The sequence below is a fragment of the Sorex araneus genome, chromosome 1, assembly GCF_027595985.1.
Source record: "Sorex araneus isolate mSorAra2 chromosome 1, mSorAra2.pri, whole genome shotgun sequence".
NCBI classification, from domain to species: Eukaryota; Metazoa; Chordata; class Mammalia; order Eulipotyphla; family Soricidae; genus Sorex; species Sorex araneus.
In genome coordinates this window covers 429065697-429090494 of record NC_073302.1, presented here as the reverse complement: position 1 = coordinate 429090494, position 24798 = coordinate 429065697, and the positions used below count along the sequence as shown (strand labels likewise).

General features: G+C 41.9%; 1 protein-coding gene and 1 pseudogene across 1 annotated transcript; one reads left to right on the top strand and one right to left on the bottom strand.

Moving 5' to 3' along the window:
* LOC101559401 (serine/arginine-rich splicing factor 12-like) overlaps nt 1-20586 on the bottom strand; it is a 77225-nt pseudogene extending 56639 nt beyond the window's left edge.
* Nucleotides 20585-21769, top strand: KLF14 (KLF transcription factor 14). The gene has a single exon (XM_055129289.1). The coding sequence runs from the start codon at nt 20585-20587 to the stop codon at nt 21767-21769; it is 1185 nt and encodes a 394-aa protein (XP_054985264.1).
* Nucleotides 21770-24798: the final 3029 nt, after the last annotated feature.

The following is a 24798-nucleotide window of genomic DNA, read 5'->3' as shown; positions in this document are numbered from 1 at the left end:
ACAACATAATGGTCCTGCTGGTTTTCCATTGGGACGTAACCTTGCATCTTGACAGGTAGCGTGTGAAGAGCCAAGCCAGTGTATTGACGAGTACTGGTGACAGATTCTTCAGGTGTTCCGGTCTGACCTTGTCTGGACTCGGTGTCGTATGCTTCTTTACCAATGAAATGGCGTGTCAGATTTCAGAAGGGAGAATGCTGAGAACAATATATCCCTTGGAATTTGGTATGTGGGCAGGTGGACTTGGCTATCAAAGAGATCCGAGTAGAAGTTGTGGATAACCTTTCCATTGCCCTTCTGGAAGATGTGATAGGTCCATCAGGACATCAGAGAGTAGTCATCTTGGTCTTATAGTTGGAGAAGGACAGGCAGGTGTCACGAATACTTTTTCTGACTTCTGCCACATCGGCCAACACTGCTGCTCTTCTCTCTTTGAGGTCTTCCTTTATCGCTTCTCTGCACAGCTTCTATACACAGTGTGTGTATGTGTATACATATACATATATACATATATTAACAGCGGATTGCTATGTATTTTTTTTACCTAGTAAAAGAGCCTTTTTACTTTTGAATAGGATCTAAAAGTCATTTACTTCTATGATAAAAATTAAGTCTAGTCTTTGTTCTGTTAATTCATGTTATACATTCTGTTTTTATTCTATTTGGGGAGGGGGGATTTTGACCCACACCCAGCAGTGGCCAGGGTTTATTCCTGGCCCTGCACTTAGGAATAAATAGGGTTCATTACTAGCCACGTGCGAGGCAAGGGCCCTACCTGTTGTACTATCTCCTTGGCCCTATTTTAATTTTTATTATAATTTAGATGACATGGTCAGTAGTGTCAAAATGTTAACATGGGGCTGGAGCAATAGCACAGCGGGTAGGGCATTTACCTTGCATGCCGCCAACCCGGGTTCGATTCCCAGCATCCCGTATGGTCCCTTGAGCACCACCAGGGGGGATTCCTGAGTGCAGATCCAGGAGTAACCCCTATGCACCACCAGGTGTGACCCAAAAAACTGTTAACATGATTCTGAGTGTTAACCGTTAACATTCACAACACTGCACCCCCACATCCACCAACGTGCATGAGACCCCACCACCACCGTCCGTGTTACTCCTACTCCACCTCTTTTTCTTTGTCTATTTTCCTTAGTAGAGTAATAAAATTTACTTTCCCCCTTCATTATCTGGCAGAGTTAACTTATTTTTCAAGATAAGGTACTTCTGAACTATTTTGTTTATATTTTGAACTATTTTGCTTCTATAGTTCAATAAAACTATCAGCTTTATTGTTAAATGAAGCAAACATACTTGCATCTTAAATTTTCAAATAAGATTAAAGTAGTAAAATTAAAAGATTTTAAAAGTGGACAGCCCTGATCTCGTGGCAAATCACCCTGATCAACAGCTGCCTCACCGTGGTGTATACCTACGCAGAACCTATTCCTTACTAAGCAAGTGTGAGTTTTATGAGCAGATTGGTAGATTTCCAAAACCAAATAGGATCGGTGTGGATTGCTTTAACTTGCTTCTTTATGAGAAATGAATGCAATACTACCTGAGTATTTATATATGTAAAATGGGTCATAGTAGCCCATGATAGGGATTTATCTAGTTTGTTTGATCATTCTTTAGCTAATAAAGGTTTAAATTTTTCCTGTTTTTTTCACTACAAACAATACCATCATTAAAAAAATAAAATGCACACACACATATTTTTGTATACAACTTGAGATAGCCATGCAACTATTTCTATAGTATTAATACCCAGAAATGAAATGGCAGAGTCTAGGTATATGTTACAGTTTTCTTTGGCTGTGACTGATCTAGGTAAACAAATGTTTACACAAAGCTCTCCCCAGAACTCGACAGGGTACCTGTCGCTTCACATCTTCGCTAATGTTGGCTTTTAATCATCTTTAAAACCTTTGCCCAGCTGACAGCTGAGAATGATGAGATAGTATCACTTTAGCTCGCAGCTCACTGAGTGACAATAAGGCTGTGAATTTTCTCATGTTTATTGAACGTTTTGATTCTCTGTGTAAACTCCCTGTTCTGTTTCCTTGCATTTCATGTACTTTGTTGTCTGAATATCATTTATTTCTTTTTTCATATTAATTTGCAGGCATTCTTTGTATTAGGGATCTCCATCTGTGTATAGAGACTAAAAATCTATATTCACCAAGTCAGTGGCTTGAGTTTTAGATTTGTTTCTGGTGACTTTTGTCCTGATTCTGTTAGGACTTTTGTCCTAATTTGAGTTAATTTTGTAAAAGGTGAAAGGGATGAATTGCAGTTCAGATCAGTACTTCATAATAATCGTGTGTGTGTGTGTGTGTGTGTGTGTGTGTGTTTTAATCACCCAGTGTCTGGATTTCTGGGTTTCATGGCCTCTTCACAACTGTACACTATAATTTTTGCAGTTTTTTAAAAATTCACATGAAATGTATCTACAAGTAAATTCTCTTTTTGAGTATATCCCTCTATGTGTTAAAATAATTAATTCAGACACACAGTCACCATCACAAAAACAGGACGATTCTTTGGACCGCCAAATTCATTCATTCCCACACCTTCCCACCACACCCTCTACTGGTTTGTTTCAAGAGATTTCTCACATAAGTAGAATTGTAAAGTATGTTGGCTTTTATTTGACTTCTGTCACTTAGTGTAATTCATGAGAACCAGCTGTATTGTGGTTACTTGCAATTTATCTTTTTTTAATTGCTGAATAGTTTTCCTTTGTAACAAAGTATCCATTTGTTTGTTCATCTACTGACATTTGGATTGTTTCAAAGTTTAGGTTGTTATTAATAAAACCATTATAAATATTCATATAAAGCTTTTAAGTGAATTTAAAAGTACTCTCTCTAGCCTAAGTTCTCCCTGACCCTTTATTTAAACACCATGGTTTACAAAGTTGTTATTTGTGACAGGCATTCAGTATGCCACCATCACCTTGACCTTGCCTCCACCACTGTCCCCATTTTCCCAACCACCCTCCAAGCCTGCCCCCTTAGCAGGCATAAAATCATGTATAGTGCTTGTTACAACTAGATGGGATTATCAAAAAATACTCCAGTAAAAGAAAATTCGTAAAAATTGTTACATCTCACCATGGGGGCATGAAAGTCCTCACATGAGGGTTTACTAAGCTGTTGTTGATAGTTGAGTCGTCTGCTTTAAAGTTTTTGTTTATTGAGCTTAGTTGGCTTTTATGTTACTTTCCCATCTACTTTAGTTTGTTCCTACTGGGATGTCAGTATTGTAGAATATGAAGCCTTTGCAGGCTAGCTAGGAACTTCAGAATTCTAGCCCAGTTTTTTAAGAAATTGCTGTAACATACACTAAATGTGTATTTAACTCTATAAGTTATAAGACTGTCTTCAAAAATGACTTATTTTGCATGACTACTTGCAATGTATGAAAGCTGTGGTCAAGCTTTACTTAATAGTGAAGGGTTTTTATTTTTGTTTTTTTGGGTCAAACCAGGAGATGCTCAGGAGTTACCCTTTACTCCTGACTTAAACTCAGAAATTACTCCTGTCAATGTTCAGGAGACCATATGGGATGCTGGAGATTGAAACTACCCACTGTACTACCACTGTATTATCTCTCTGGCTCCTGGAGTTTTAAAAAATTCTATTAAATATATAAAAGTTACTACACTATAGTTAAAGACGAATGTTGCTGAACTTTTAAAAATGTAATTATTTGTCAGTTATATTCTTTGGTCATGAATCTTTGGTATTTTTTGTTCGTTTAAAAAATGGGGTTGTTGGGGCCGGAGCGATAGCATAGCGGGTAGGGCGTTTGCCTTGCACCAGGCTGACCAGGGTTCGATCCCCGGCATCCCATATAGTCCCCCAAGCACCGCAAGGAGTAATTCCTGAGTGCAAAGACAGGAATAACCCCTGAGCATCGCTGGGTGTGACCCCCCCAAAAAAAAATGGGGTTGTCAAAAGGAGAGAGAGAACAAAAGGAAATGCCCTGCCACAAAGATGGGGTGGGGAGGGGGCAGGGTAGGGGTAGTGGGAGGGATACTGGGATCATGGGTGGTGGAGAAGGGGCACTGGTGGAGGGATGGGAACTCGATCATTGTATGACTGAAGTGCAGACACGAAAGTCTGTAAGTCTATAACTGTACCTCACGGTGATTCACTATTAAATAAACAAGTAAGTAAGTAAATAAATAAATAAATAAAATGTGCCTGCTGAGAAGGCAAGGCTGGAGGGTGGGAGAGAACCTGGGGACACTGATGGAGGGAAGTTGACACTGGTGGTGGGATTGGTGCCGGCACATATTATGCTATGCCTGGAGCTCTTTATGTACAACTTCATAAATTACAGTGACTTAATCAAAAATAAACTAATATAATAAAAAAATTAAAATAAATAAAAATAAATAACTGCTTAAAGTCAGAAAGTGAAAAAGTATGACCACACCACTCATTTGTGGAATAGAAATAAAGCAAATGAACCAGACTCAGAAAAATACAGCGTTGCCAAAGGGGAAGTAGGAGGTGGATAAGAGATACTGTGGAAAGGGAGTCAATTTGAGAGCATAAAAGCAATAGGACCTGGTGTTGAAAGCAGTGAGGTAGAGAGGCATATTGCAAAAAATAATAATAAATGGGGTTGATATTTTTCTGCATTAGATTCTGTAAGTTCTTTACATTTTTCAGTATAATGATGTACCTTGTCAAATAAATACTTTGCAAATATTTCTCCCAGTCTTGTTTTCTCATTTTCAAAGAGTGCCTTTTGTAGAGGAAACAAATAATTTTAATAAAATCCAGTTTTACAACTTTTTTTTCTGTCATGTATCATGGTTTTGAAATAATCTTTTAAAGAAAATTTCCCAGTCCAAGTTCACAGACTTCTTTTTCCAAAAGCCTTTTTTCTAGAAGTTTGGGATTATACTTTCGATCTCTGATCCATTTGAATTCACTTTATATAAAATACGAAAAGAAGTTCTTTTGTATATGAACATTAGTTATTTGAGAGGCAATCTCACTGCAGTTATTCTCCTTCCTCCACTGACTTGTGTTTGTACCTTTCTCTCAATCAGCCAATTTGATCTTTCTGAGTTGTTGTTGTGTATGTCTGTGTGTTGTTGTTGTTGTTGTTTTGGTGCCAGGCAGTGAGCCCAGGGTGTCATCTATGTGAGCACGTGCTCAACCACTGAGCCACATTGTTGGCAATCGGTTTGATCTATTTCCTGAATCTTTCTTCTTTCCTCCAGCAGTTAAGTACACTATCCTCATCTCTGTAGTTTTGTAATAATTCTTAAAAAAATTAATCAGCTAGTTTTGTTGAGAAATCAAGACTTAAAATAATATTGATATTATTGTTTTATTTATTTTTATTTTTTGCTTTTTGGGTGATGCTCAGGGGTTACTCCTGGCTCTGCACTCAGGAATCAGTCCTGGAGATGCTCAGGGACCATATGGGATGCAGGGGATTGAACCCAGGTCAGCCACGTGCAAGGCAAACACCCTACCCACTATACTATTGCCCTGGCTCCAATATTATTGTTTTAGACTTGCTGGGAAAATATGCCACAGTGTCAATATTCCCCGACCATTATCCTGAGGTACCTAACTCCCACCTTTGTATAAGGCATCTCTTGAATTCAGATAGATGGATCTTCCAATTTTGTTTTCCTTCTCCAAAACTGTTTTGGAATTATTTTACTTCATTTTTTCCATGTCAGTTATAGACATTGCTGACAAAAAAATACTACTACTGAGATTTTTATTAGGATTGCATTGAGTTTATATATCTGTATATAAATATATATATTACATAAAATTACATATATATATAGGGAGAACTCACACCTTTGTAATATTGTCAACCAATCCATGGGGACAGATGTCTCTCATTATTTACGTAGGTATTTTTTGTCTTATTTTGACAATTTTAAGGACACATCATGTGTATCTTGTTATAATCATATTACATTTTTTCTTTTTGATGGGGTGATTGGCACCATTTTGTATAGTCAATGAAACTACAATTTTCTGTTCATTATTCGCATAAAGATACACTATCAGTATTTGTCTATGACTTGTATCCTGCATCCTGAGTAAAATTAATCATGAGTTCCAGTAACTTTTCAGTAGATTCCTTGGGATTTTCATTTAAATAGGTAAATGTCATTGGATAGTAGACAAGTGGTATTTCTTCCTTTCCAAGCTGTATGCCTTTTCCTGCCACTGTGCTCCACTAACTCTCCAGTACGATGCTGAATAGAATAGGCAGACTAAGTATCCTTGGCTTATTTCCAACTTTGGAAAAATAATTTCTCATTCATTGCTTAGTACAATGTGTTTGTGTGGGGGGTGGGAGAGGGTAGGTAAACAATTTTTCATCAAATTTAATACATTCTACTGTTAAGTCTTCTAAAAGTTTTTTAATTCGGAGTAAATTTTCAATTTTGTCAACTGCTTTAGACCTAGATTATCTCAGTAATTTTATTTTTATGTGTGGATATCTCTCACCTGAATTTATTTTTATATTGTAAGTGAAAGTGGTTATTCATTGTTTTTCCCCCACATTAATAACTCATCAATAATTATTGAACACACGCTAATAAATTGTCTATCACTTCCCCGCTCCTTTGAAATGTCACTTTTATTATATATTGAATTCACACAATGTAGTTCTTTCTGGGCTATCTCTTTTGTTACACCAGTTTAACATTTACCTATTCCAGTGCACATATTTGTGTATTCACCTAATCCACTCACTAGTTTGGTGCTGTTTTAACATCTGCTACAAAATGCTATTCCTGCCTTTTTCCCCTTTCAGATGAACTTGAGTCCACTTGAAAAATTCCATTCAGAAACCAATTAATAGGATATTTGGCACAGCATCAAAAGAATAAATTATGGGGCATAATTATTATTTTATAGCATTTGGACTTTTTCTTTTGAGAAATAATCTTTATTTCTCTCTTTATTTAGTATTTTATTTGTAAACATTCCTTCAGGATAATTTTTATTTTGCTAGATTCCAAGTTTCTTGAATACTTTTCTTGGATTTTTCCTAGTAGGTGAAAATACCTGCCCAAAGTGAGTTTTGTGTCTTTTATCTCTCAATATCTATATATTTGATTTCTTACCTTTAAAAAGTTGTTGGTTGTAGGTTTCTGGAAGAAACATCTTTTCAAATGTGGGATGTATTCTTCTCTGACTTGTTTACCAAGGCTTCCTTCCTTCTCACATCTGGCTATGCTCAGGGCTTACTCCTGCCTCTGTGCTCAGGGGACCACATGTGGTGTAGGGACTGAACTGGGATTGACTTCACACAAGGCATGCCCCTAATCCAGCCCTAAGATTTTCTTTCTTAAATTGAAAATGTTTGTTGTGTTTTACCCACTAGTTTGGAGGCGCCTATTAAGATGTTTTACTTAAGAAAATACAAGAAGTTCAATTAATTTTTTTTAACTTTCTAACTATTCTCCCTGTCCTAAAATAAGCCCAATATCACCCTGATACAGCATTCTTTTAAAACCTGAGAGGACTGATATGCTAAGAATTTTAGAAATGTACTTATAAATGAAATTAAACTTTGTCTTGTGTTCTGATTTCAGAATTAGGGTAATATCTGTCTTTTAGATGAACTGGAATGCTTTCAATCTGCTTTTATAAACTAGAACTATATATGAAATGGAATTCTATTTATAACTTGTTTATTTCTTAGTTTGGGAAGGTCTAGATGATAAGAATATGTGGTTCTGGTTCTTTTAAAAAATAGGCTTTTAATTATTTTTCCATTTATTTTAAAGAGATGGTGCATAGGTTTTCTTGTTCTCATTGAGCAAAATTTGGTGATTTGTCCTTTTATGAATCAAACATTTCACCTTAATTTTTAATTGCATTTACTTAAAGCTGTACATAGCAATCATCTGGTTTTCTTCCCAATTTTTATTCCTTACATTATTTATGTCTTCTTCTTCCTTAATTAGATTTACCAGGCATTCATCTTTTTTATTGGTTTTGACAAAGAAGTAGTAAGTAGTTTTAGTAATTATTTCGTTAATTTCTATTTTAATTCTGAGTCTCCTCCCTTTTATTTCATTAGGATATTTTCCCTATTCTATCTCTAGCTGTTGGATCAAGCGCTTGTTTATTTTCACAATTTCTGTTTTCTACAAGTCCTGAAAACTGTAACTCTTTCCATTTGTACCACATTGGCAACATTCAGAGGTCTTGAAATGTAGTGAGCTCATTTGTTCAATTCTAAGTAGTATGTAATTTCATTTTTAATTCCTCTGTAATCTAAGTTAATTAGAAGTGTGTCTTTTCATTTTCAAGAGGATGGATTCTTGCCTACTTATCATTTTTACTATTTTTCGTTATTAAAGATTCTTTAATGCATGTGGTCAACGAGATAGGTTGTATAATTTTGACTTTACAGAATCTATTGAAAGTTTCTTCATAAATATTTCTTGTGAGTTATATCTATGTGGCATATATATGGTTATTTGCATAAACAACTTCTTAACAGTGTTAATTGAATCTTGTCTTTTTCACACTTGAAGTGTTTGGTTGGTTTTCTTTGATGCATCTGTTTCTGGTATTTTAAGTTCCCGGGGCGCTCTGCTTCAGGCTGATAGCAGTTAGCTCTTTAGGGTTCAGGGAACCCACCCCCACCCCCATTCCTCTCCCGTTTCTTTTAAGTTTGAGAGACTCGGTATTGGTTTCATAGGATTAGTAAATCTGTTCACATCCTGATATTGACACTATGGACCAATTCTTACATCTTATGTTTTCTATTTATCCAATTTTGTTGTTTCTCCCCTTTTCTTCCCTACCCCCTTTGGCGGAACAGACGAAGTTTTCCCGTTGATTTATTTTTCGTTTAATGGTTAGGAAGTTAAACCTGCCATTTCAATTTTTTCTAGTGGTTACTCTAATCTTTAAGCACACACTAAACTGGTATTACCAAATAACTCCCTTCAATCAGTGAATATAACTAGCTTCTCTCCAACAAGGAGAGAACATCTGCATGCTCCCCTCCTTGCTCTGCTGTCTCCTGGCGTCATTAGGAGCTTTCATTGTAGGTTGCTGTTGTGATCGCTCTCTCTCTTGTTCAGTGTCTGTATGTGTGTGTGTGTGTGTGTGTGTGTGTGCGCGTGCGCGTGCGCGCGCATGTGCGCGCGCGCATTTGCGCACGAGCGCATTTTTCTCCTTTTCTCCTGTCTCCTCAGTTAATAAGGATTCTTCCATTCCCCCTTATTTCACTGTTTTGTCTCTAGATTTTTGCGTGCTTCATGCCTTCCCCTCGGATTCACTTTTCATTTTCCTGAAATACATTGTTTAGTTACTCTTCCGGAGAGGGTGCTTGAATGGTGTATTTTCTGAACCTTACATTTCTGAAAGTGTTTTTATTTTGCGCTCACACTCGAGTGATGGGCTCACCTGGGTATAGAATTCTAGTTCAAAATCATTTTCACTCGGAACCTTTGAAAGCCTTGCTCTCGTCTCTCTTGAATCCACAGTCTCTGAAGAGCCTCCTCCACCCCAGGGCTGTGGACCCCCAGGGCGCACCTCCCTGCATAAAGTGTGGAAGGAAACCCAGCAGACTGCTCTAAGGGTCCTTCCCCAACCCCTGCTCTCCCTTCATCACTCCTCTGCTTAGGAAATATTTTTGATACGTGTAATGTTCCAGGTTCTGCATCGTGATTTTTTTCTTTAAATAAAACATATGAAATGTCAGGAAAGTGTGAGCATAATAGAGCAAATAAGAGTGTACCCACCACCTGGGTGCCTAAATCTTACCATTTTGCGTTATTTGCTTCAGATTTTTAAAAATTAAAAAAAAAAATCACAGAGCTGAAGTCTCGCCCCCTTTCCTTCCACACCAAAGAGAATTTCTGCCCCTAAGTGAACTATACATTTAAGATATGCGTACTTATAGATGATATCGAGATCAACAATATATAATAACAGTGCTTACTGCAGACCTAACCACATTACTAACCACATGTCAGTTAGTTTCTCACGACAAGTCAGTGAGGTTGCACTATTGTCATCCCCATTTTAGAGATGAGAAGTACATCAAAGCCACAGGTGATCAGGGTAAGTGATGGACCCAGAAGCTGACAGTCCAGCAGAAATTCGTGCTATTAGTATCTAGTAAATGCTAACTGGTTCGTGATTCCCAGATACTTAAACTTCCGGTAAATTGTATCTGAAGCATGTTGTTCTGAAATCTTTGGATATTCCCCTCACCCCACCCTCATCCCCCCTGCCATTTGCTGACCAGAAAACATTATTCATTACTTAGTTTGTCTAGGTTCATCTTGCATTTTTTGCATTTTTAGAAATAGGTTGCTTCAAAAATTGCAGCAAACACTGTATTGAGCATATTTATGGCTCTTCCCTGTGATCAAAGACAAGTTTCTCTAAGGGATATGCCTGGGCATTACATCTCTAAGTCCCAGGCAGTGCACGCTGCCATTTTTAACAGTTATTGCCAAATTACTGCACCAATTTATATTTGTACACGTGTAAGGAAAGGGACCCATGTCTTGCCAGCATTTGAATAAGGCTTGTTAAGACTCCATGCAGATTGCTGAACTACTGGCCCACTATGCTACAAACCTTCTGTCTCCCCCAGGGCGTCTGTCTTAATCAAGATACTTCAGTTGACTTCGCTCTCAGTCTTGTTATATAAAAATATTTACTGATTATTTGCTTCTTGCTAACTCTTCCTGCTGATGCTTATTTCTCTAAAGCCCACTGCCTGACAGGCACTGAAAAGTATTTTAAATTAGTGAAATAAAGGCTTACCTGTTCTTCATAAGGTCAGGTACACTTAACAGAGACTTGTAAATTAACATGAGCCTGAATGGAACACGAGGAAAGTTCAGCTGGATTTACGAGAAGCCTGACAGCTACCAACCTGGAGCTTTCAGCAGGCACTGAAATTGTATCTAAAACAAAATTATTAGATGGCAGAAAGTATTTGCCCTTTAATCATTTACTAAGGTAGTTGTTTAAAAAATAGGCAGCTAATATCTAATAATTTCTAAAAATTATTAATAATTTTTTGACAATTATAAGACATTTTGTTAAACTCTAATTTGAATGAGAACAAGAATTAGAATCCCTGTCCTCAGGAAACATACATATAAACATATAACATACATACATAAAAACGCATATACATATATATACGTATAAAATAGAGCACCTGAAAACATCCTTCTGCTTTTTTAGTTTTGGGGACACACTTGGTGGTGCTCAGACTTAGTTCAGGGAAACCTTATGTGGTAAAGGGGTGGAATCATTTTGGCCATGTAAACTCAAGTGCCCTACCCACTGAACTATCGCTTTACCCCCTACCCAAATCCTTTTATTTGCTCAGTGAGACTCCAAATAGCCAGAGTTCAAGGAGCTCCAGGTGCCTACCCCAAGCCCCCCACTTGGATGCAATTAATAACCTTCGAGTCACCAAAATCCAACTTGCACTTTCCGCTTTGACCTATTCCCTCTAAATCTTCCTCCCCTGGGCTGAAAGTGTTATTCTTCTGGTCACAATGGGCTGCAGCTCGTGAAGTCCTCCCTGCCACTCCGCCTCCTCTCCCACCTATCTAAGTACATCAGCAAGCATCTCTTCCTCACGCATACTGAGAGGAGTGAGGAGCACCAGCTTGGAACACCATTTTCCTGCTCCTTTCTGTCCTAGACATCATCACTGTGCTTGGGTTTCTGGGGTATCTTACCAACTGTGTCCTCCTCCTGCTCCTGCTCACTGGTGAGACTACTAAGGTGGCAACCAGAGGGAACCTCTAAACGGTGATTCAGATGACCAGGGCAGGAGTGTGTGCTTTGCATAGGGGACCCCTGGGTTCCCTCCTTCCCCAGGTTCTGCTGGGAGTGGCTCCTGAACAAAGAGCCTGGGTGGTCCCCAAGCACTGAAGGGTCTGGCAGAAAAACCAAACATAAAAGAGAAAAGGTGTCTCAGTTGAATCCTTGCTCCAAATTCTCCCTAAGATACCCCCCGCCCTCACTTCACTCTTTAATAATTTGTTGTTGTTTTAGGGCCAGTGGTGCTCAGGGATACTACTGACTCTTTACTCAGGGATCACTCCTGGTGGGTTCAGGGGACCACATGTGGTGCCAGGGATCAAACCAGGTCGACTATGTGCAGGCAAGCACCTTACCCACCCTCTCTCTCCTGCCCCCTCCCTCACTCTTTATACGGTTTCCAAAGTCTTACATGACCTGCCTCCCATCCACAGAGTCCTTGGACTCACCCATCTCGTCAGGTTCTTACCATCTTCTTCCTCACTTCAACCCTGTGTTGCAGAATTACATTCCACCCCTCCCCCCCAAAGACATCCACATTTACAATTTTGGAAAATGCTACATTATTATATTAGCCAAAAGATGGTGGTGGTTTGAATTAAGGTATTTGGTAGAGAAAATAAGAAATGATAATCAAGATACATTTTGAAGGTAGAATGAAGAAATACTAAGATTAATATTTGTTCATTAATTTGGGGAGACTGATAGAAAGTTAGGTGTTAAGAATTATCCCCTTTTGTTCTGGTTTGAGAAACAGGATGAATGAAAGTGCTATTTACTGAGAAGAGGAAAATGTGGGAGGAGATTTGGGGGGAAACAACCAAGAATTCCATTCGGTATATATTAGGTTGAGTCATCTTTGAGACATCCGAGAAGAAGGGGGCCTAATTATTAAGCAGTCAGACAGATATAAGATTGCCTGTGTCTCTGGAAAATATATCTGGTGTAACAAATTATAAATTGTTGATAGATAGGTGTACTTAAGTCATGGGAAATGTTTGAAATTACATAGAGAAAGTAGGTATACTCGAGAGGGGGTGCCACCAGATAGAGTCCCACAGAATTTTACATTTTAATGGAGAAAAGAGCAATTCGCTGGAAAGGAAGGATTAGAAAAATGGGAGAAAGCCCCAGAGAATGCAGTAACCCAGCAGACAGAAGAGAATTTCAAAGATTACTCAACTGTTATGCGGATTCTAGAAAGTTGAGGATTGGATTTAGCAACATGGAGGTCGCATTCCACTTTTTTCCCCTTGCTTCTTCAGAAAAGAGATTTTTATTGTAGCAAAATATACATAACAAAATTTATTATTTTAATTGTTTTTAGGTTTCCAGTTGAGTGGCACTAAGTATATTTATATTATCATGCATCAATGTTCTCTAGCAACAGAGGGCTAAAGCTTGGAATGATTTTAATAATAATTGGGGGTGAGCCGATGATGACAGACTCTATTCAGATCTTGAGAAATGGGCTTTGCAGGGGAATATAGTTATGTGGCAGGAGCGAGGCAAGAGCAGCATGGGGCAGGGGGAGGAGAAAAGAGGGGATCTTTTATTTGCATTGGAAATATCAGTCCTTTTTTGAGGGTTAATTTAGAATTCTCTTGACAGAGAGAAAGACAAAACTAAGTGAGAGATGAGGTATGCAATGGGTTGAGACTCTTAAGAGGGTAAAAGTAACGGGGCTGGAGCTCACGAGAATGGACTGTCTTTTGCCCCAAATGCAAGCAGGCTTTTGAAAGCAGTATTTCCAGAAAGTATTTCTGGAATTACTGGACCTCTCTTTGAGATTGGCAATCATGAAGGAATAATGATGTTAATCTGCCAATTTGGAGGTTGCTTTCCTTATGAAAAAAAATATGAACACCCTGCCTTGCTCACTTATGGCCAAAGGGATGGACAGGTCAATCGCTGAAGTTTCTTTGGGATAATCTCTTTGATGTTTTTTCTGGAGACTTCTGAATGCACTTGGGAGAGATTCTGTATCCAAACATTTAATGCAGGGATACTGTGTAGACTTCGTTGAGAAATTAACCATATTCTACTTTCCACTTTGAAACATTTAACCCATTTAATTTCCAGAGCCTATTCCTGCAGAGTATACCACAGGCACTAGTCACAGAAAAGCTCTAGTGCTACAATCTCAGCTGGAGAGTGACCCCAAAGTCTTCCCTCAGCCTCAGCATCTGAGATCCCGTTACCTAATTAATCTTCTGATCTCCAACACTAAGAAATGAAGAAACTCCTTTCCTTTCTGGAGAAGTACTATGTACAAGGGTGTCTCCTTCATAATCTCTCCATTTCTGCTTCTGCTTCATCGCATAGATTTCTCCGGGGTCCTATTTAGAGCCACTCAAGACTGGGTCTCACCCACTGGGATTGAAGGACTCAGCATCTACCACAGCAGTACTGAGGTGCCAGTCCCAAACCCCTCATTGACATTACTTTTCCAATTTTTTTCAAGATCTAGACATTTCACATTCTCATCACCACATCCACAAATTACAAAAAGCCTGAACAAATTCCTATGCTATAATATAAAACCCACAAGGGTGGGAATTTGGAGTTTTGGGTTCACAATGTCACTCCCAGGGCTTGGAAGAATGCTTCCTCTATATCCAGGTCTTTATCCTATATCTCTCTATGTGTAGATAATAAGATAGGTAGATAGATAATGAAGGCTATCAACATAACTCGGCTGAATGAATGAAATATCTAGAACCATATGCCAACACCAGGGCAGAAAATCCCTAGCAAATAACATTTCTGGGTACTAACAACATTGCGTTAAAATGGCTCGTGTAACTGGTACCATTTACATTAAACACGGAGGACGCCGTGCTATTCAAAAAGATATTCCTTTTGGTGTACACTTAAACAAAAGCAATTATTACTTTTTTTTTACAGTATTGATAGGAAGTAGTACACTGCCATCCAAAGAAAGCACCTTACTGAAAAATTTAGCATCTAAGAAATCATAGTGGAATTACAAATTATTTAGAAATGACTGACAGTGAAAGTATTATTTTGAAAACTAGTGGGATACATATGAATCAAAGGAAAATCTCTCTTCAAGAGAAACTCACAGTCCATAATGATATTTTTATGAACCAAGAAAGAGTGGAAATTACTGCTAAGTATTTAACTTGAAAATAATTTTAAGGGAGTAACATGTTACAGTCGAAGTTTGAGGTGGATCAAAAATATAAGTCAAACATTGGTATTTAAAAAGAAACACATGATCAGTAAAATATGAAAAGACTGTAGAGAATCCTCTAAAGGTTTGTTTGTCTAAAAACATCAGCCTCTGTTGAGATAAAAAAGAAGAAAATGCAGAATGCACAAATACATCAGGAACAAAATGTAAGACATAACTAGGAAAAAAATACAATTTTTTAAAATAAGAGAATGCTTTGAACCAAAAACCATTTTCAAAGGCTTGGATGTAATATCTAATTTTCACAAAAAGAATGTGAATTACCAAAACTGACTCAAGAATTGAGAGCCCACATAAACAACCATTGGAGGACTTTTGTTTGTTTGCTATTTTGTTTGTTTCTGGATGACACCCAGATGCACAAGGTTTACTCCTGGCTCTTTGCTCAGGGATCACTACTGGCAGTGCTTGAGGGGCCTTATGGGGTGTCATGGGTGGGCCATGTGCAAGGCGCCCACCTGCTGTATAACTGCCGCAGCATTTAGAGAATCTGAACGTTCAAAATCTGATGACTTCACAGATGAGACTTACCAAATATCTAATATTAAGTGTCACAGAAATGATTACAAAAGATAGAAAAAGGGAAAATTCCAAATGCATTTCATGAGGCAGTTCAATCTTGATGCCAAACATGAACAAAGGCAGTGCAAGAGGAGAAAATCACAAGCCAATATCACTTATGAACACAGTTACTAAAATAAGAAAAAACATTACAAATTGCCTGAAGTCATGTTTTTTCTCTCTCACACACCACACACACACATACACACAGAGGCAAAACAAGGTTTAACTCAAGTAATAGGAGGACAGGTCCACATTAGAAAAACCTACCAAGTGACCTGTTGCATTAACATACCAAAGACAGCCCTATCTGGCCAACAGTATTAGAAAGAGCTCTCAGTAAAGCTTATTATTCATTTCATGGTTTTCTAATATTTCTGTTTGGGGGCACAGAGAGATACTACAGCCAATGAGGCAGGTGCCTTGTACATGGCTGAGGTCGGTTTAATCTGGCACCCCACTTGGTCCCCCCAGCCCCGCTTCAAGTGATCCCTAAACTCATTGCCAGGAGTAAGCCCTGAGCACTGCTGGGTGTGACTCAGAAAACAAACAAAAATAATGAAATACTCCTACTTTAAACTGAAATGGGATAAAAGGGAACGTCTTCATCTAGTCAAGGTTTTCTACCAGAAAACTTAAACAAATCAAAATCAGTATGACACATTAGAAATATTCCCAGTGAGATACAAATGGGAAAACACTGTCTGGGTTTCACTCTTACTATTTGATGCTATTCCTGGAGGAACCGGGTATCCAATGAGGCTCTCCAATAAGATACATGAAGGAAAAGGCAAGAATCGTCTTATCTGTTACAGGTAAGACGATTATCACTGTGAAATCCTGGAGAAATCTGTAAACCATCTAACTAATAAACGTCAGCATGTTTGCCAAAGTAAAACTATTCCAATAATAACATTTCTAAACAGCAGCAGTGACCAATTAAACAATTTAGTAGGACAAGTATCCCACTTAAAACGGCAACAAAAGCTGTCAAGTACCTAGAAATAAATGTAACAAAGAGGTTCAGCACAGGGGAGGGGGGGGTGGGGGAGACTTTAAAGGACTGGAGTGTAGGCGTTGAGTGCAGGAGCCCTGCGCCCACAATTCCCTCAGGTGCTACTAGGAACAGCCCCCGAGCACAGAACAGCCTCCGGAACTTACCCCAGGTGTAAACCCCTTCAAGCAAACAAGCAAACAAAGAGAAAACAAACTTCCTTTGTTTGGTTTTGGTTTGGTCTTTGGGCCACACCTGGCAGTGCTCAGGGTTTACTCCTGGCTATGTGCTCAAGGATCTCTCCTGGTGTTGCTTAGGGGACCTTAACCCTTAGGGAATTAAATAGGGTCATCAGCCACGCGCAAGGCAAGTGCCTTAAATCCCTGTACTGTCTCTCTGGCCGGACCAAATAAAGGAGTTTAATAAACAAATTATAGAGCTTTATTTTAAATTACAGTAACAATAAGTCTCTCAATGAGAGACGTTACTGGTGCCCGCTCAAACAAATCGATGAGCAACGGGATGACAGTGACCAGGATTTTAAATTAAATCATAAGAATATTAACATACTGATTCACTCAATTTTACAAAGATGTAACATCGTCCCAAATTTAACCTATATGTTCAACTCAGTACAATACCAGAAGGATTTCCAACCTGATCCTAAAGTATCAGTCTGAAAGAGAAATTGTTTAAATACAATGTTTTTAAATGAACAAAGAGAAGAGATGCCCTTTTGACATGAAGACTTTTTATAAAGCCATACTAATTAAAACAGTGTGGTACTTAGTCTTAGTTGCTTTGATTCATGAAAAAGGAATATATCCATGAATAAATAAAAATAAATTTAGTTTACAATAATATTAGCACTACACATCAGTAGGAGATAAAAGACTTTATTTCAAATCAGATCAGGATAACAGCTTTTCACATACGGAAAGTGGGTGAGTAAAGTTAAATTTCTGATTTACAGCCCTCAAAAGTCCAAGATAGATCAATTTTACAGGTGTGGAAAGAAAACTTTAAAACATTCAGAAAAAAAAACAGGAGAATATGTTCTTGGCATCAGGAATGGGTATATTTATTAAGACACAAATGTAACTATAGGTAAATGCATATGACTTCATTTAAAATTTCTCATAGGACAAAAGATCCAACTCAGTCACAGACAGTACATCTCACATGAACTCTACAAACCAGGGGAAAAGGAGGAAAACATACACAGACCCTGGAAAAATGGATGAGGATAATGAAAAAGAAAAACACATTCAGAAACCTTAGTAACAAATAATGGACAAAAGCTCAGTCTCATTAGCATGAGGGAAACTAAAATGATACAGTGAGATACTGGAGAACCGAAGTGTCAGAAATAAGGAAAGTCTGAATCTACAAGTATGGAAGTTCACGTGAGGGAAACAAGAACTCCATGCTCAGCTGGCTGTGTAAATTGTAAATTAGAGAACCATTTGGCAGTATCTAATAAAACTGAAAATGCGTGTGTAACCTAGCAATTCTCCATCCAGGTAGATACACAGAGAGGTTCTCACATATGTGCAAAGGACACATATGTTCGCTTGAGCACTGCCTGTAATACCAACATATTGGCAGCGGCTTAAATATTCATCAATAGGGGAATTAATAAACACAGCCCATTCATATGCATGGATCTATAATATACAATTAAAATGAATATGCTGGATTTATATTTTTCCGCATGGACAGAGAAAATAAAAACATATCAGGAAGGAATAAAAAGCAAGTCACAAGAAAGGTTCCAACACCACACTTGTTTACTTTAAAAATCAAAGCAGAATTCTATGCTTTTATGGGTTCATATGTAGTAAAAATATATAAAAAAACTGAGATTGGAAAGTTATATATTAAATTGATGACAGTGTTTGCCTCTGGAGAAAAGGCAGAGCAATGAGTACAAAGGGATTTCAGTTTTATCAGAAATGCTAGATAGGTCAATTATAAAAGACCTTGAAGCAGAGAGAACAAAATGTTAACATTTACCAATTATATGACATAGGTATATGGATGTTTGCTATATTTTCTCTGTATTTTGAAAGAGCTTTTTATTTAAAAATAAATAAAATGGAAAAAAAACCACTAGATTCACCAGAGTTAAAGTTTTGAAGCAAGGAACTTTATCATAATTGTTCTTAGAAAGGAATCGCCATAAAAATGAGAAAGCTGACAATAATATAAAATTGCTGAAATGCTGCTGAAATAAGCAATCAACCTGGATAATTCTCAAAATCACTGGGGGGGGGGTAGGTAGTAAGTTGAAAAATATACACTAGCATTTAGTTTTTTAAATGTGGAACATATTAGCACACATATATTTACATGTGAAAATAAATAATCAGGAAATAAAGATAGAAAAACAAAAGCTTCAAGGATGCACTTTATAACACTGAGGAACTAGGGAAGTTAAAGAGGGAGAAGGTGAGTGAGAGTGGAGGGGAAGGAGGAGTCTATCCCATTTGTAATCTTTGCCACAAATGCATTTCTAAAGCAGATATGACAAACACTGCATATTTCCTTACATGTTATTCTTGATATATAAGTATTTCATTTTCAAAAGAAAAAGTGCTGAAGAATCACAAATAAACTTATATGTATAAAACTCAAAATTGTGTACATCAAAACCTGTGGCATGACTATTTGTAGAAATAATTCTGTTTGCTTTTCTGTATGCTTTTAATTTTTTAAAAGTAAAAAGGAGGGAAAGTGAAAGCAATGAGAACCTTTTTTCTCTTTAAAAATCCACATAGCTCTGATATTAAAAGAAAAAAAGCTGTCACAATCATAACATACCCCACGAGCAATTCTATATCATTTGCTGCATTTTCTTATTTTTAATTGTTGTCAAAGGGGGGGGGAGATGTTGTCTAATTGGAAACGTGACTTTCTATTATTAAAATTGTTGGAGTCCATTTTAATGTGTCTATCTCGCTGCTACTCTATAATTTATATTTCAGCGTGGAAATTTGTTTGTACGCCTCTGACAGGTTAATGCAGTTTAAACATGCATTTTTCTTTCGTTCGCCGAATGGTTAAATCGTTACTCCAAGGATTTTAAGTTTCCATTTCAACAGCACGAGAGGATTCTTTGGCTTTTATCAAGGATAAGAATGTTTCTGGTTGCAAAACGCTATTAATTAATAGCTCCGGGAGTGGCTCAATTTCGGGGACGTGCTACCGACCCTGGATTGACAGTGGCTCTGCTAAATGAGAAAACTTTTCTCGTTCTCTCTCCCTCCTCTCTCACTCACTCTCTCTCTCTCTCTCTCTTTTGGATGCAGACTTGGGGGGATATTTAAAATTTGCTCCGCGAGCGGAGAGGACAGAAGTGCAATGCAATCGCAGCCCGCTGAGCTCACGATCGTAATTAAGAAGCGAAAGACAGGTCAGGTACTAGCGGGGCTTTTTCCTTAAAAAAAAAAAAAAAAAAAAGCAAATACCCAACTTTCTCGGACTCGGCAGCCGGACACCCGGGTAGCTGGCGGCGGCCCAGCGGGGCGCAGGGTGGGGGGCGCGGGGGGGGGGGCCAGGCAAGGGGAACAGGGGGCGCGACGCCGGCAGACTGCCCAGAAGTTGCGACCGGGGAGTTGGCTCCTGATGGAAATTACCTGGCTCGCCCGCAGAGGCAAGGAGGCGAAGACAAGATAATTTCGGCGGCGCTTTAAAAATGACTTAGGCCGGCGGAGCGCGCGTGGCGAGGGGGTGCCGTGCGGGCCGGGGCGGGTCCCGCCGCCCCCGCGGGCTCCGGTGCGTCAGGGGCGCGTCAGGCGGGGCGGGCTCGGCGCGGGCGGCGGCGGCGGCGGCAGCGGGCAGCGGGCGGGCGCGCGCGCGGAGCCCTCCTGGAGCTCGGCGCTCCCCGGCGGCGGCGGGACGGACGCGCCCGGGAAGTCTCCGGCCCGCGGCCGGCCGCGCTCGGAGCGCTCCCGCCGGCGGTCCGGCGGGGCCGCGGGCAGCATGTCGGCCGCCGTGGCGTGCCTGGACTACTTCGCCGCCGAGTGCCTGGTGTCCATGTCCGCGGGCGCCGTGGTCCACCCGCGCGCGCCGGACCCCGAGGGCGCGGGCGCCGCGGGCGCCGCGGCCACCGCGGCCACCGCCGCCGCCGCCAGCTCGGAGGTGGGTGCGGCCCCGCCGCCGCCTGCGGACTCGGCGGGGCCGGGGCCGGGACCCCCGGAGCCGCCTGCGGAGGGGTCCCCGCCGCCCCCGGCCCCCGGCCCCGGCGCGGCGCCCCACCTGCTGGCCGCGAGCGTCCTGGCCGACTGGCGCGGCGGCGCCGGCGACGGCTCCGGGGAGGACCTGGACGCAGCCGCTCCGCGCGCCTCGCCCGGCTCCGGAGAGCCCAGCCGGGGCTCCGCGACCAGCCCCGAGCCGCAGGCGGACCCTGACGGCGGCGGCGCCGACCTCCCCGCACCCGAGCGCGCCCCGAGCGAGCTGGAGGCGGCCGAGGCGCACGACGAGTCCGCGACGGCCGAGGAGCCGGCGGGGGAGTCGGACGCGCTCCCCGCCGCGGGCGCCGGCCCCGCCCTGGCCCCGGGGCCCCGCCGGCGGCCCGTGACCCCCGCCGCCAAGCGCCACCGCTGCCCCTTCCCGGGCTGCAACAAGGCCTATTACAAGTCGTCGCACCTGAAGTCCCACCAGCGCACCCACACCGGGGAGCGCCCGTTCTCCTGCGACTGGCTCGACTGCGACAAGAAGTTCACGCGCTCCGACGAGCTGGCGCGCCACTACCGGACGCACACGGGCGAGAAGCGCTTCTCCTGCCCGCTCTGCCCCAAGCAGTTCTCGCGGAGCGACCACCTGACCAAGCACGCCCGTCGCCACCCCGCCTACCACCCCGACATGATCGAGTACCGCGGCCGTCGTCGCACGCCCCGCGTCGCCCCGCCGCCCCCGGCCAGCGACCTGCCGCCCCCCGGCCCCGACGACGCCGCACCCGCGGCCCCGGCCGACGACCCGCAGCCGCAGCAAGGCGACGCCCCACCGCCACCCCCGGCCGACGACGCGCCGCCCCCGGGTGACGCCCCACCGCCCCCGGGCGACGCCCCGCAGCCCGCCCAGCCGGCGGACAGCTCCGACTCCAGCTCCGGGACCGACCAGGCTCCCGGCTTCACCGCCTGCCTGTCTTTCGGTTATTGCTTTTAGTCTGGTCCATCTCCTTCCTGAACGACCACCACCACCACCACCACCACCACCACCACCACCACCACCACCACCACCACCCCCAAGACCCTCGTCCGTGTCTTCTCTCGGACCCTCCCTCTTCTCCCCGGTGCCCTCAGTCCAAGGGACAGACTGATTCCGCCCCGCTCTGAGCGGGGGAACTGGCTGGCTCGTTGGACCCTGGGGAAAGACGAGGGGTTAGGAACTGAGGGTACGAACACTGCAGGAATTTTCACAGCACGCGTATTACCCCCTCAAAGGGGGGGGACTTGCCTGGAAAGAACCCCCAGGAACTGACGAGAAGGGACCAACCTCCCGGGTACTCTCCAGAGTCCTGAAGTTGCGCAGGCGCGCCCTTTTCCTGAATGCAGAGATGGGAAAAACTGGAATTCTCAGGGCCTGAAGAGACCCCCGTCTCCAAGAACTCTGGTGTTTCACCCGCACAACAGGGAGGACCTTGGGGAAAGTGGTCTTTTTTTGGAGGGGGGAGAGAACGGGTGGTGGTCCAGGACTGAGATGGTGAGAGGCCTTTGGAAACAGAAATGATTTCTGTTTCTGTAAACAGCGATGTTTACTAATTTATTTTTAGTATCTTTTAAACAGGAATCCCAGGTTGATTGGAGGTTGCTGCCCCGCTCCCCAGTTGTCCCAGCTACCTCTGCTAGGAGGGGCCCCGTGACAGGCCCGTGGAGGCGTGGCTGGGAGATGCTTCTTGGTGATGTGGGAGTGGAATGAGTCAGTGTGCAGGTCCCGTCGCATGGTTTGGAGCCCTGCACTCGCCTTGTGGCCTTTCTTCCCTTTTAGGGAGGGTGACTTCTCGGCGCACTCTCGCCATGAGGTTGGTTTAGAAATTTGTGAAACAGCCATACACGCACCAGGTCTAAAAAAAAGAAAGAAAAAAAAAGGAGTGGGTCTATACTAGCTCCCCCTGCACCCAGGAGGCAACCTGAAGTTGCTTTGGGTGATATTGGTTCAGAACAAGACGTTTCAGAACCATTCAGGGAAACCGAGGCACATGGTCCCGGCAGCCCACTCCAGGTAATCTCAGGTGCGGTAGATTCTGTTTGCTTCTTAGTGGTGGACTAGAGGTTTGTTTTCTTGGGGTCTGTGCATTTTTTTGGTTTCTGCAGTAGGTGAGTTGGTGGTGGGGGAAGGAGAAGGGGAGCATGGCTTCTTCCCAGGAGCTGGCTGCTCTCGATTTGGGACATAGCAAGGTGAAAATTACCACCTCATAGGAGGATTATTCTTCCCTGACCTTGGAGTTTCCCCGAGTTGTGCCCTCAGGACCCCACTTTCCCTATGCAGGAACTGAGTATCTATAGTATTTATTATTTTGTTTCCTGTTCTTGTCTCTGCTGCTATGGATGAAATCGTTGGCCACTTTGCTTATGTGTGTGTGCGTGTATGTGTGTGTATGTGTATGTGAAAGTGTGTTCGTGCAACCCATGAAATATGGGTCTAAAAAGCGTTTTCTGCCTGGCTAAGGTTCCCTTTGGCCCTCTCCAGAGTACCTTGTCGTAATGGTCCACTAATTATATTTGTGAAAGTTGCTATATCTCACACAGGTCGAGAGGGCGTCTAGTTAAACAGCTTTTCCTTATTGTGCAGATGAAGACACTGATGCCTGATAAGCTCGCTTGGTGATTACTGGAAAGAGCTCTGACTAGAGCCTGGCTCTCTGGCCTGAGTCACTCTTTCCCTCACGCTTGGCTACCCCACGGTCCTTAATCAAAGGACAGGTCCCCCTTCTTCCCAATCCCTGCCACTTCTTGATGCCTTCAAAAATTCAGCCCCCCTTTGCTTGTTGTGTTTAGCCCAAAAGCCCTTTCCTTAGCAGACTGAGTCCATTTCCTCCTTCCCCAACATGTGAACGTAAAGTTAAAAGTGACTGGCATTTTGGCGTTTTATAAAAATCGACAGATTAATTTTTCAAGGCCAGTCTAAATTATTTTTCTGGTCCTGGATATTTCAAGGGAGTGCTGTAAGAGTGAGTGATTGTGCGATCCAACCTGGCATTGGGACTGTACTAAAATGCTTATATATTGAGCAAGGGGAAATGTCTTTAAGAAGGACCCAGAGAGTATGACCCTAGAGAGGTTTATGATTTGCTCGTGTGGAATATGGAGGACGTGTCAGCTTTGCATTTGGAAGATATACATGGGAGAAGAGGCGGATGTGATGTGGGTTTTGCTGGTGGGGAGAGCTGTCCCTTTGATTACTCAGTTGGCACTGGATAGGTAGGTCACTCTAGACCTCCCCAAGGACTGTGATTTTGTTCCCTTCAATAGAAGATCTGCTGTTGGGTTAGGTGGACCAATGAAGCTAACAAGGAGAGACTACCACTGACCATTCTGGAACTGGGCTCAACAAATCTTGGCTTTTACAACACCTTTGATAAATAACTTTTGATTCTCAACCTCCCAAGTATTGTCCTTATTTGGGTTCTTCTTTATTGGGGACTTTTTTTTCTGGGGACAGACTCACTGGTCTAAATGCGGCATGTCTTTCAATCCCTCCTCCTAGATCTTGGGGTGGTGGGACTGAGATACCAGAACACCAGATCTGCAAGTTAATGGAGACAAGATTTCTACACTTCTCTTTCTTGTTGCCTTTCTCACTCTAGCAGCCAGCCAGTTATTGACCAGTTAATAGCAATTATCTTGGAAGGGGTTCCCTATATTCATGGGTATTTCTTCAGGTTCCTCACTCTAGCAGCCAGCCAGTTATTGACTAGTTAATAGCAAATATCTTGGAAGGGGTTCCCTATATTCATGGGTATTTCTTCAGGTTTATTCTGTTAACCAGATGGAGCTCAGCAAATGAGTATGTCTGGGGATTATTTGGGGTCATCCTGATCCTTTAGGACATTGGACTAGCCACCCCCATCTACACACACACACACACCATCCTAAGTTCTGATGTGGGGATAACCTCGAGACATAATCTATTAATAGATCTCTTTCTCAGATCTGGGTTGGAATTTGAGTATGAATTTCATGTCACACCTTGGA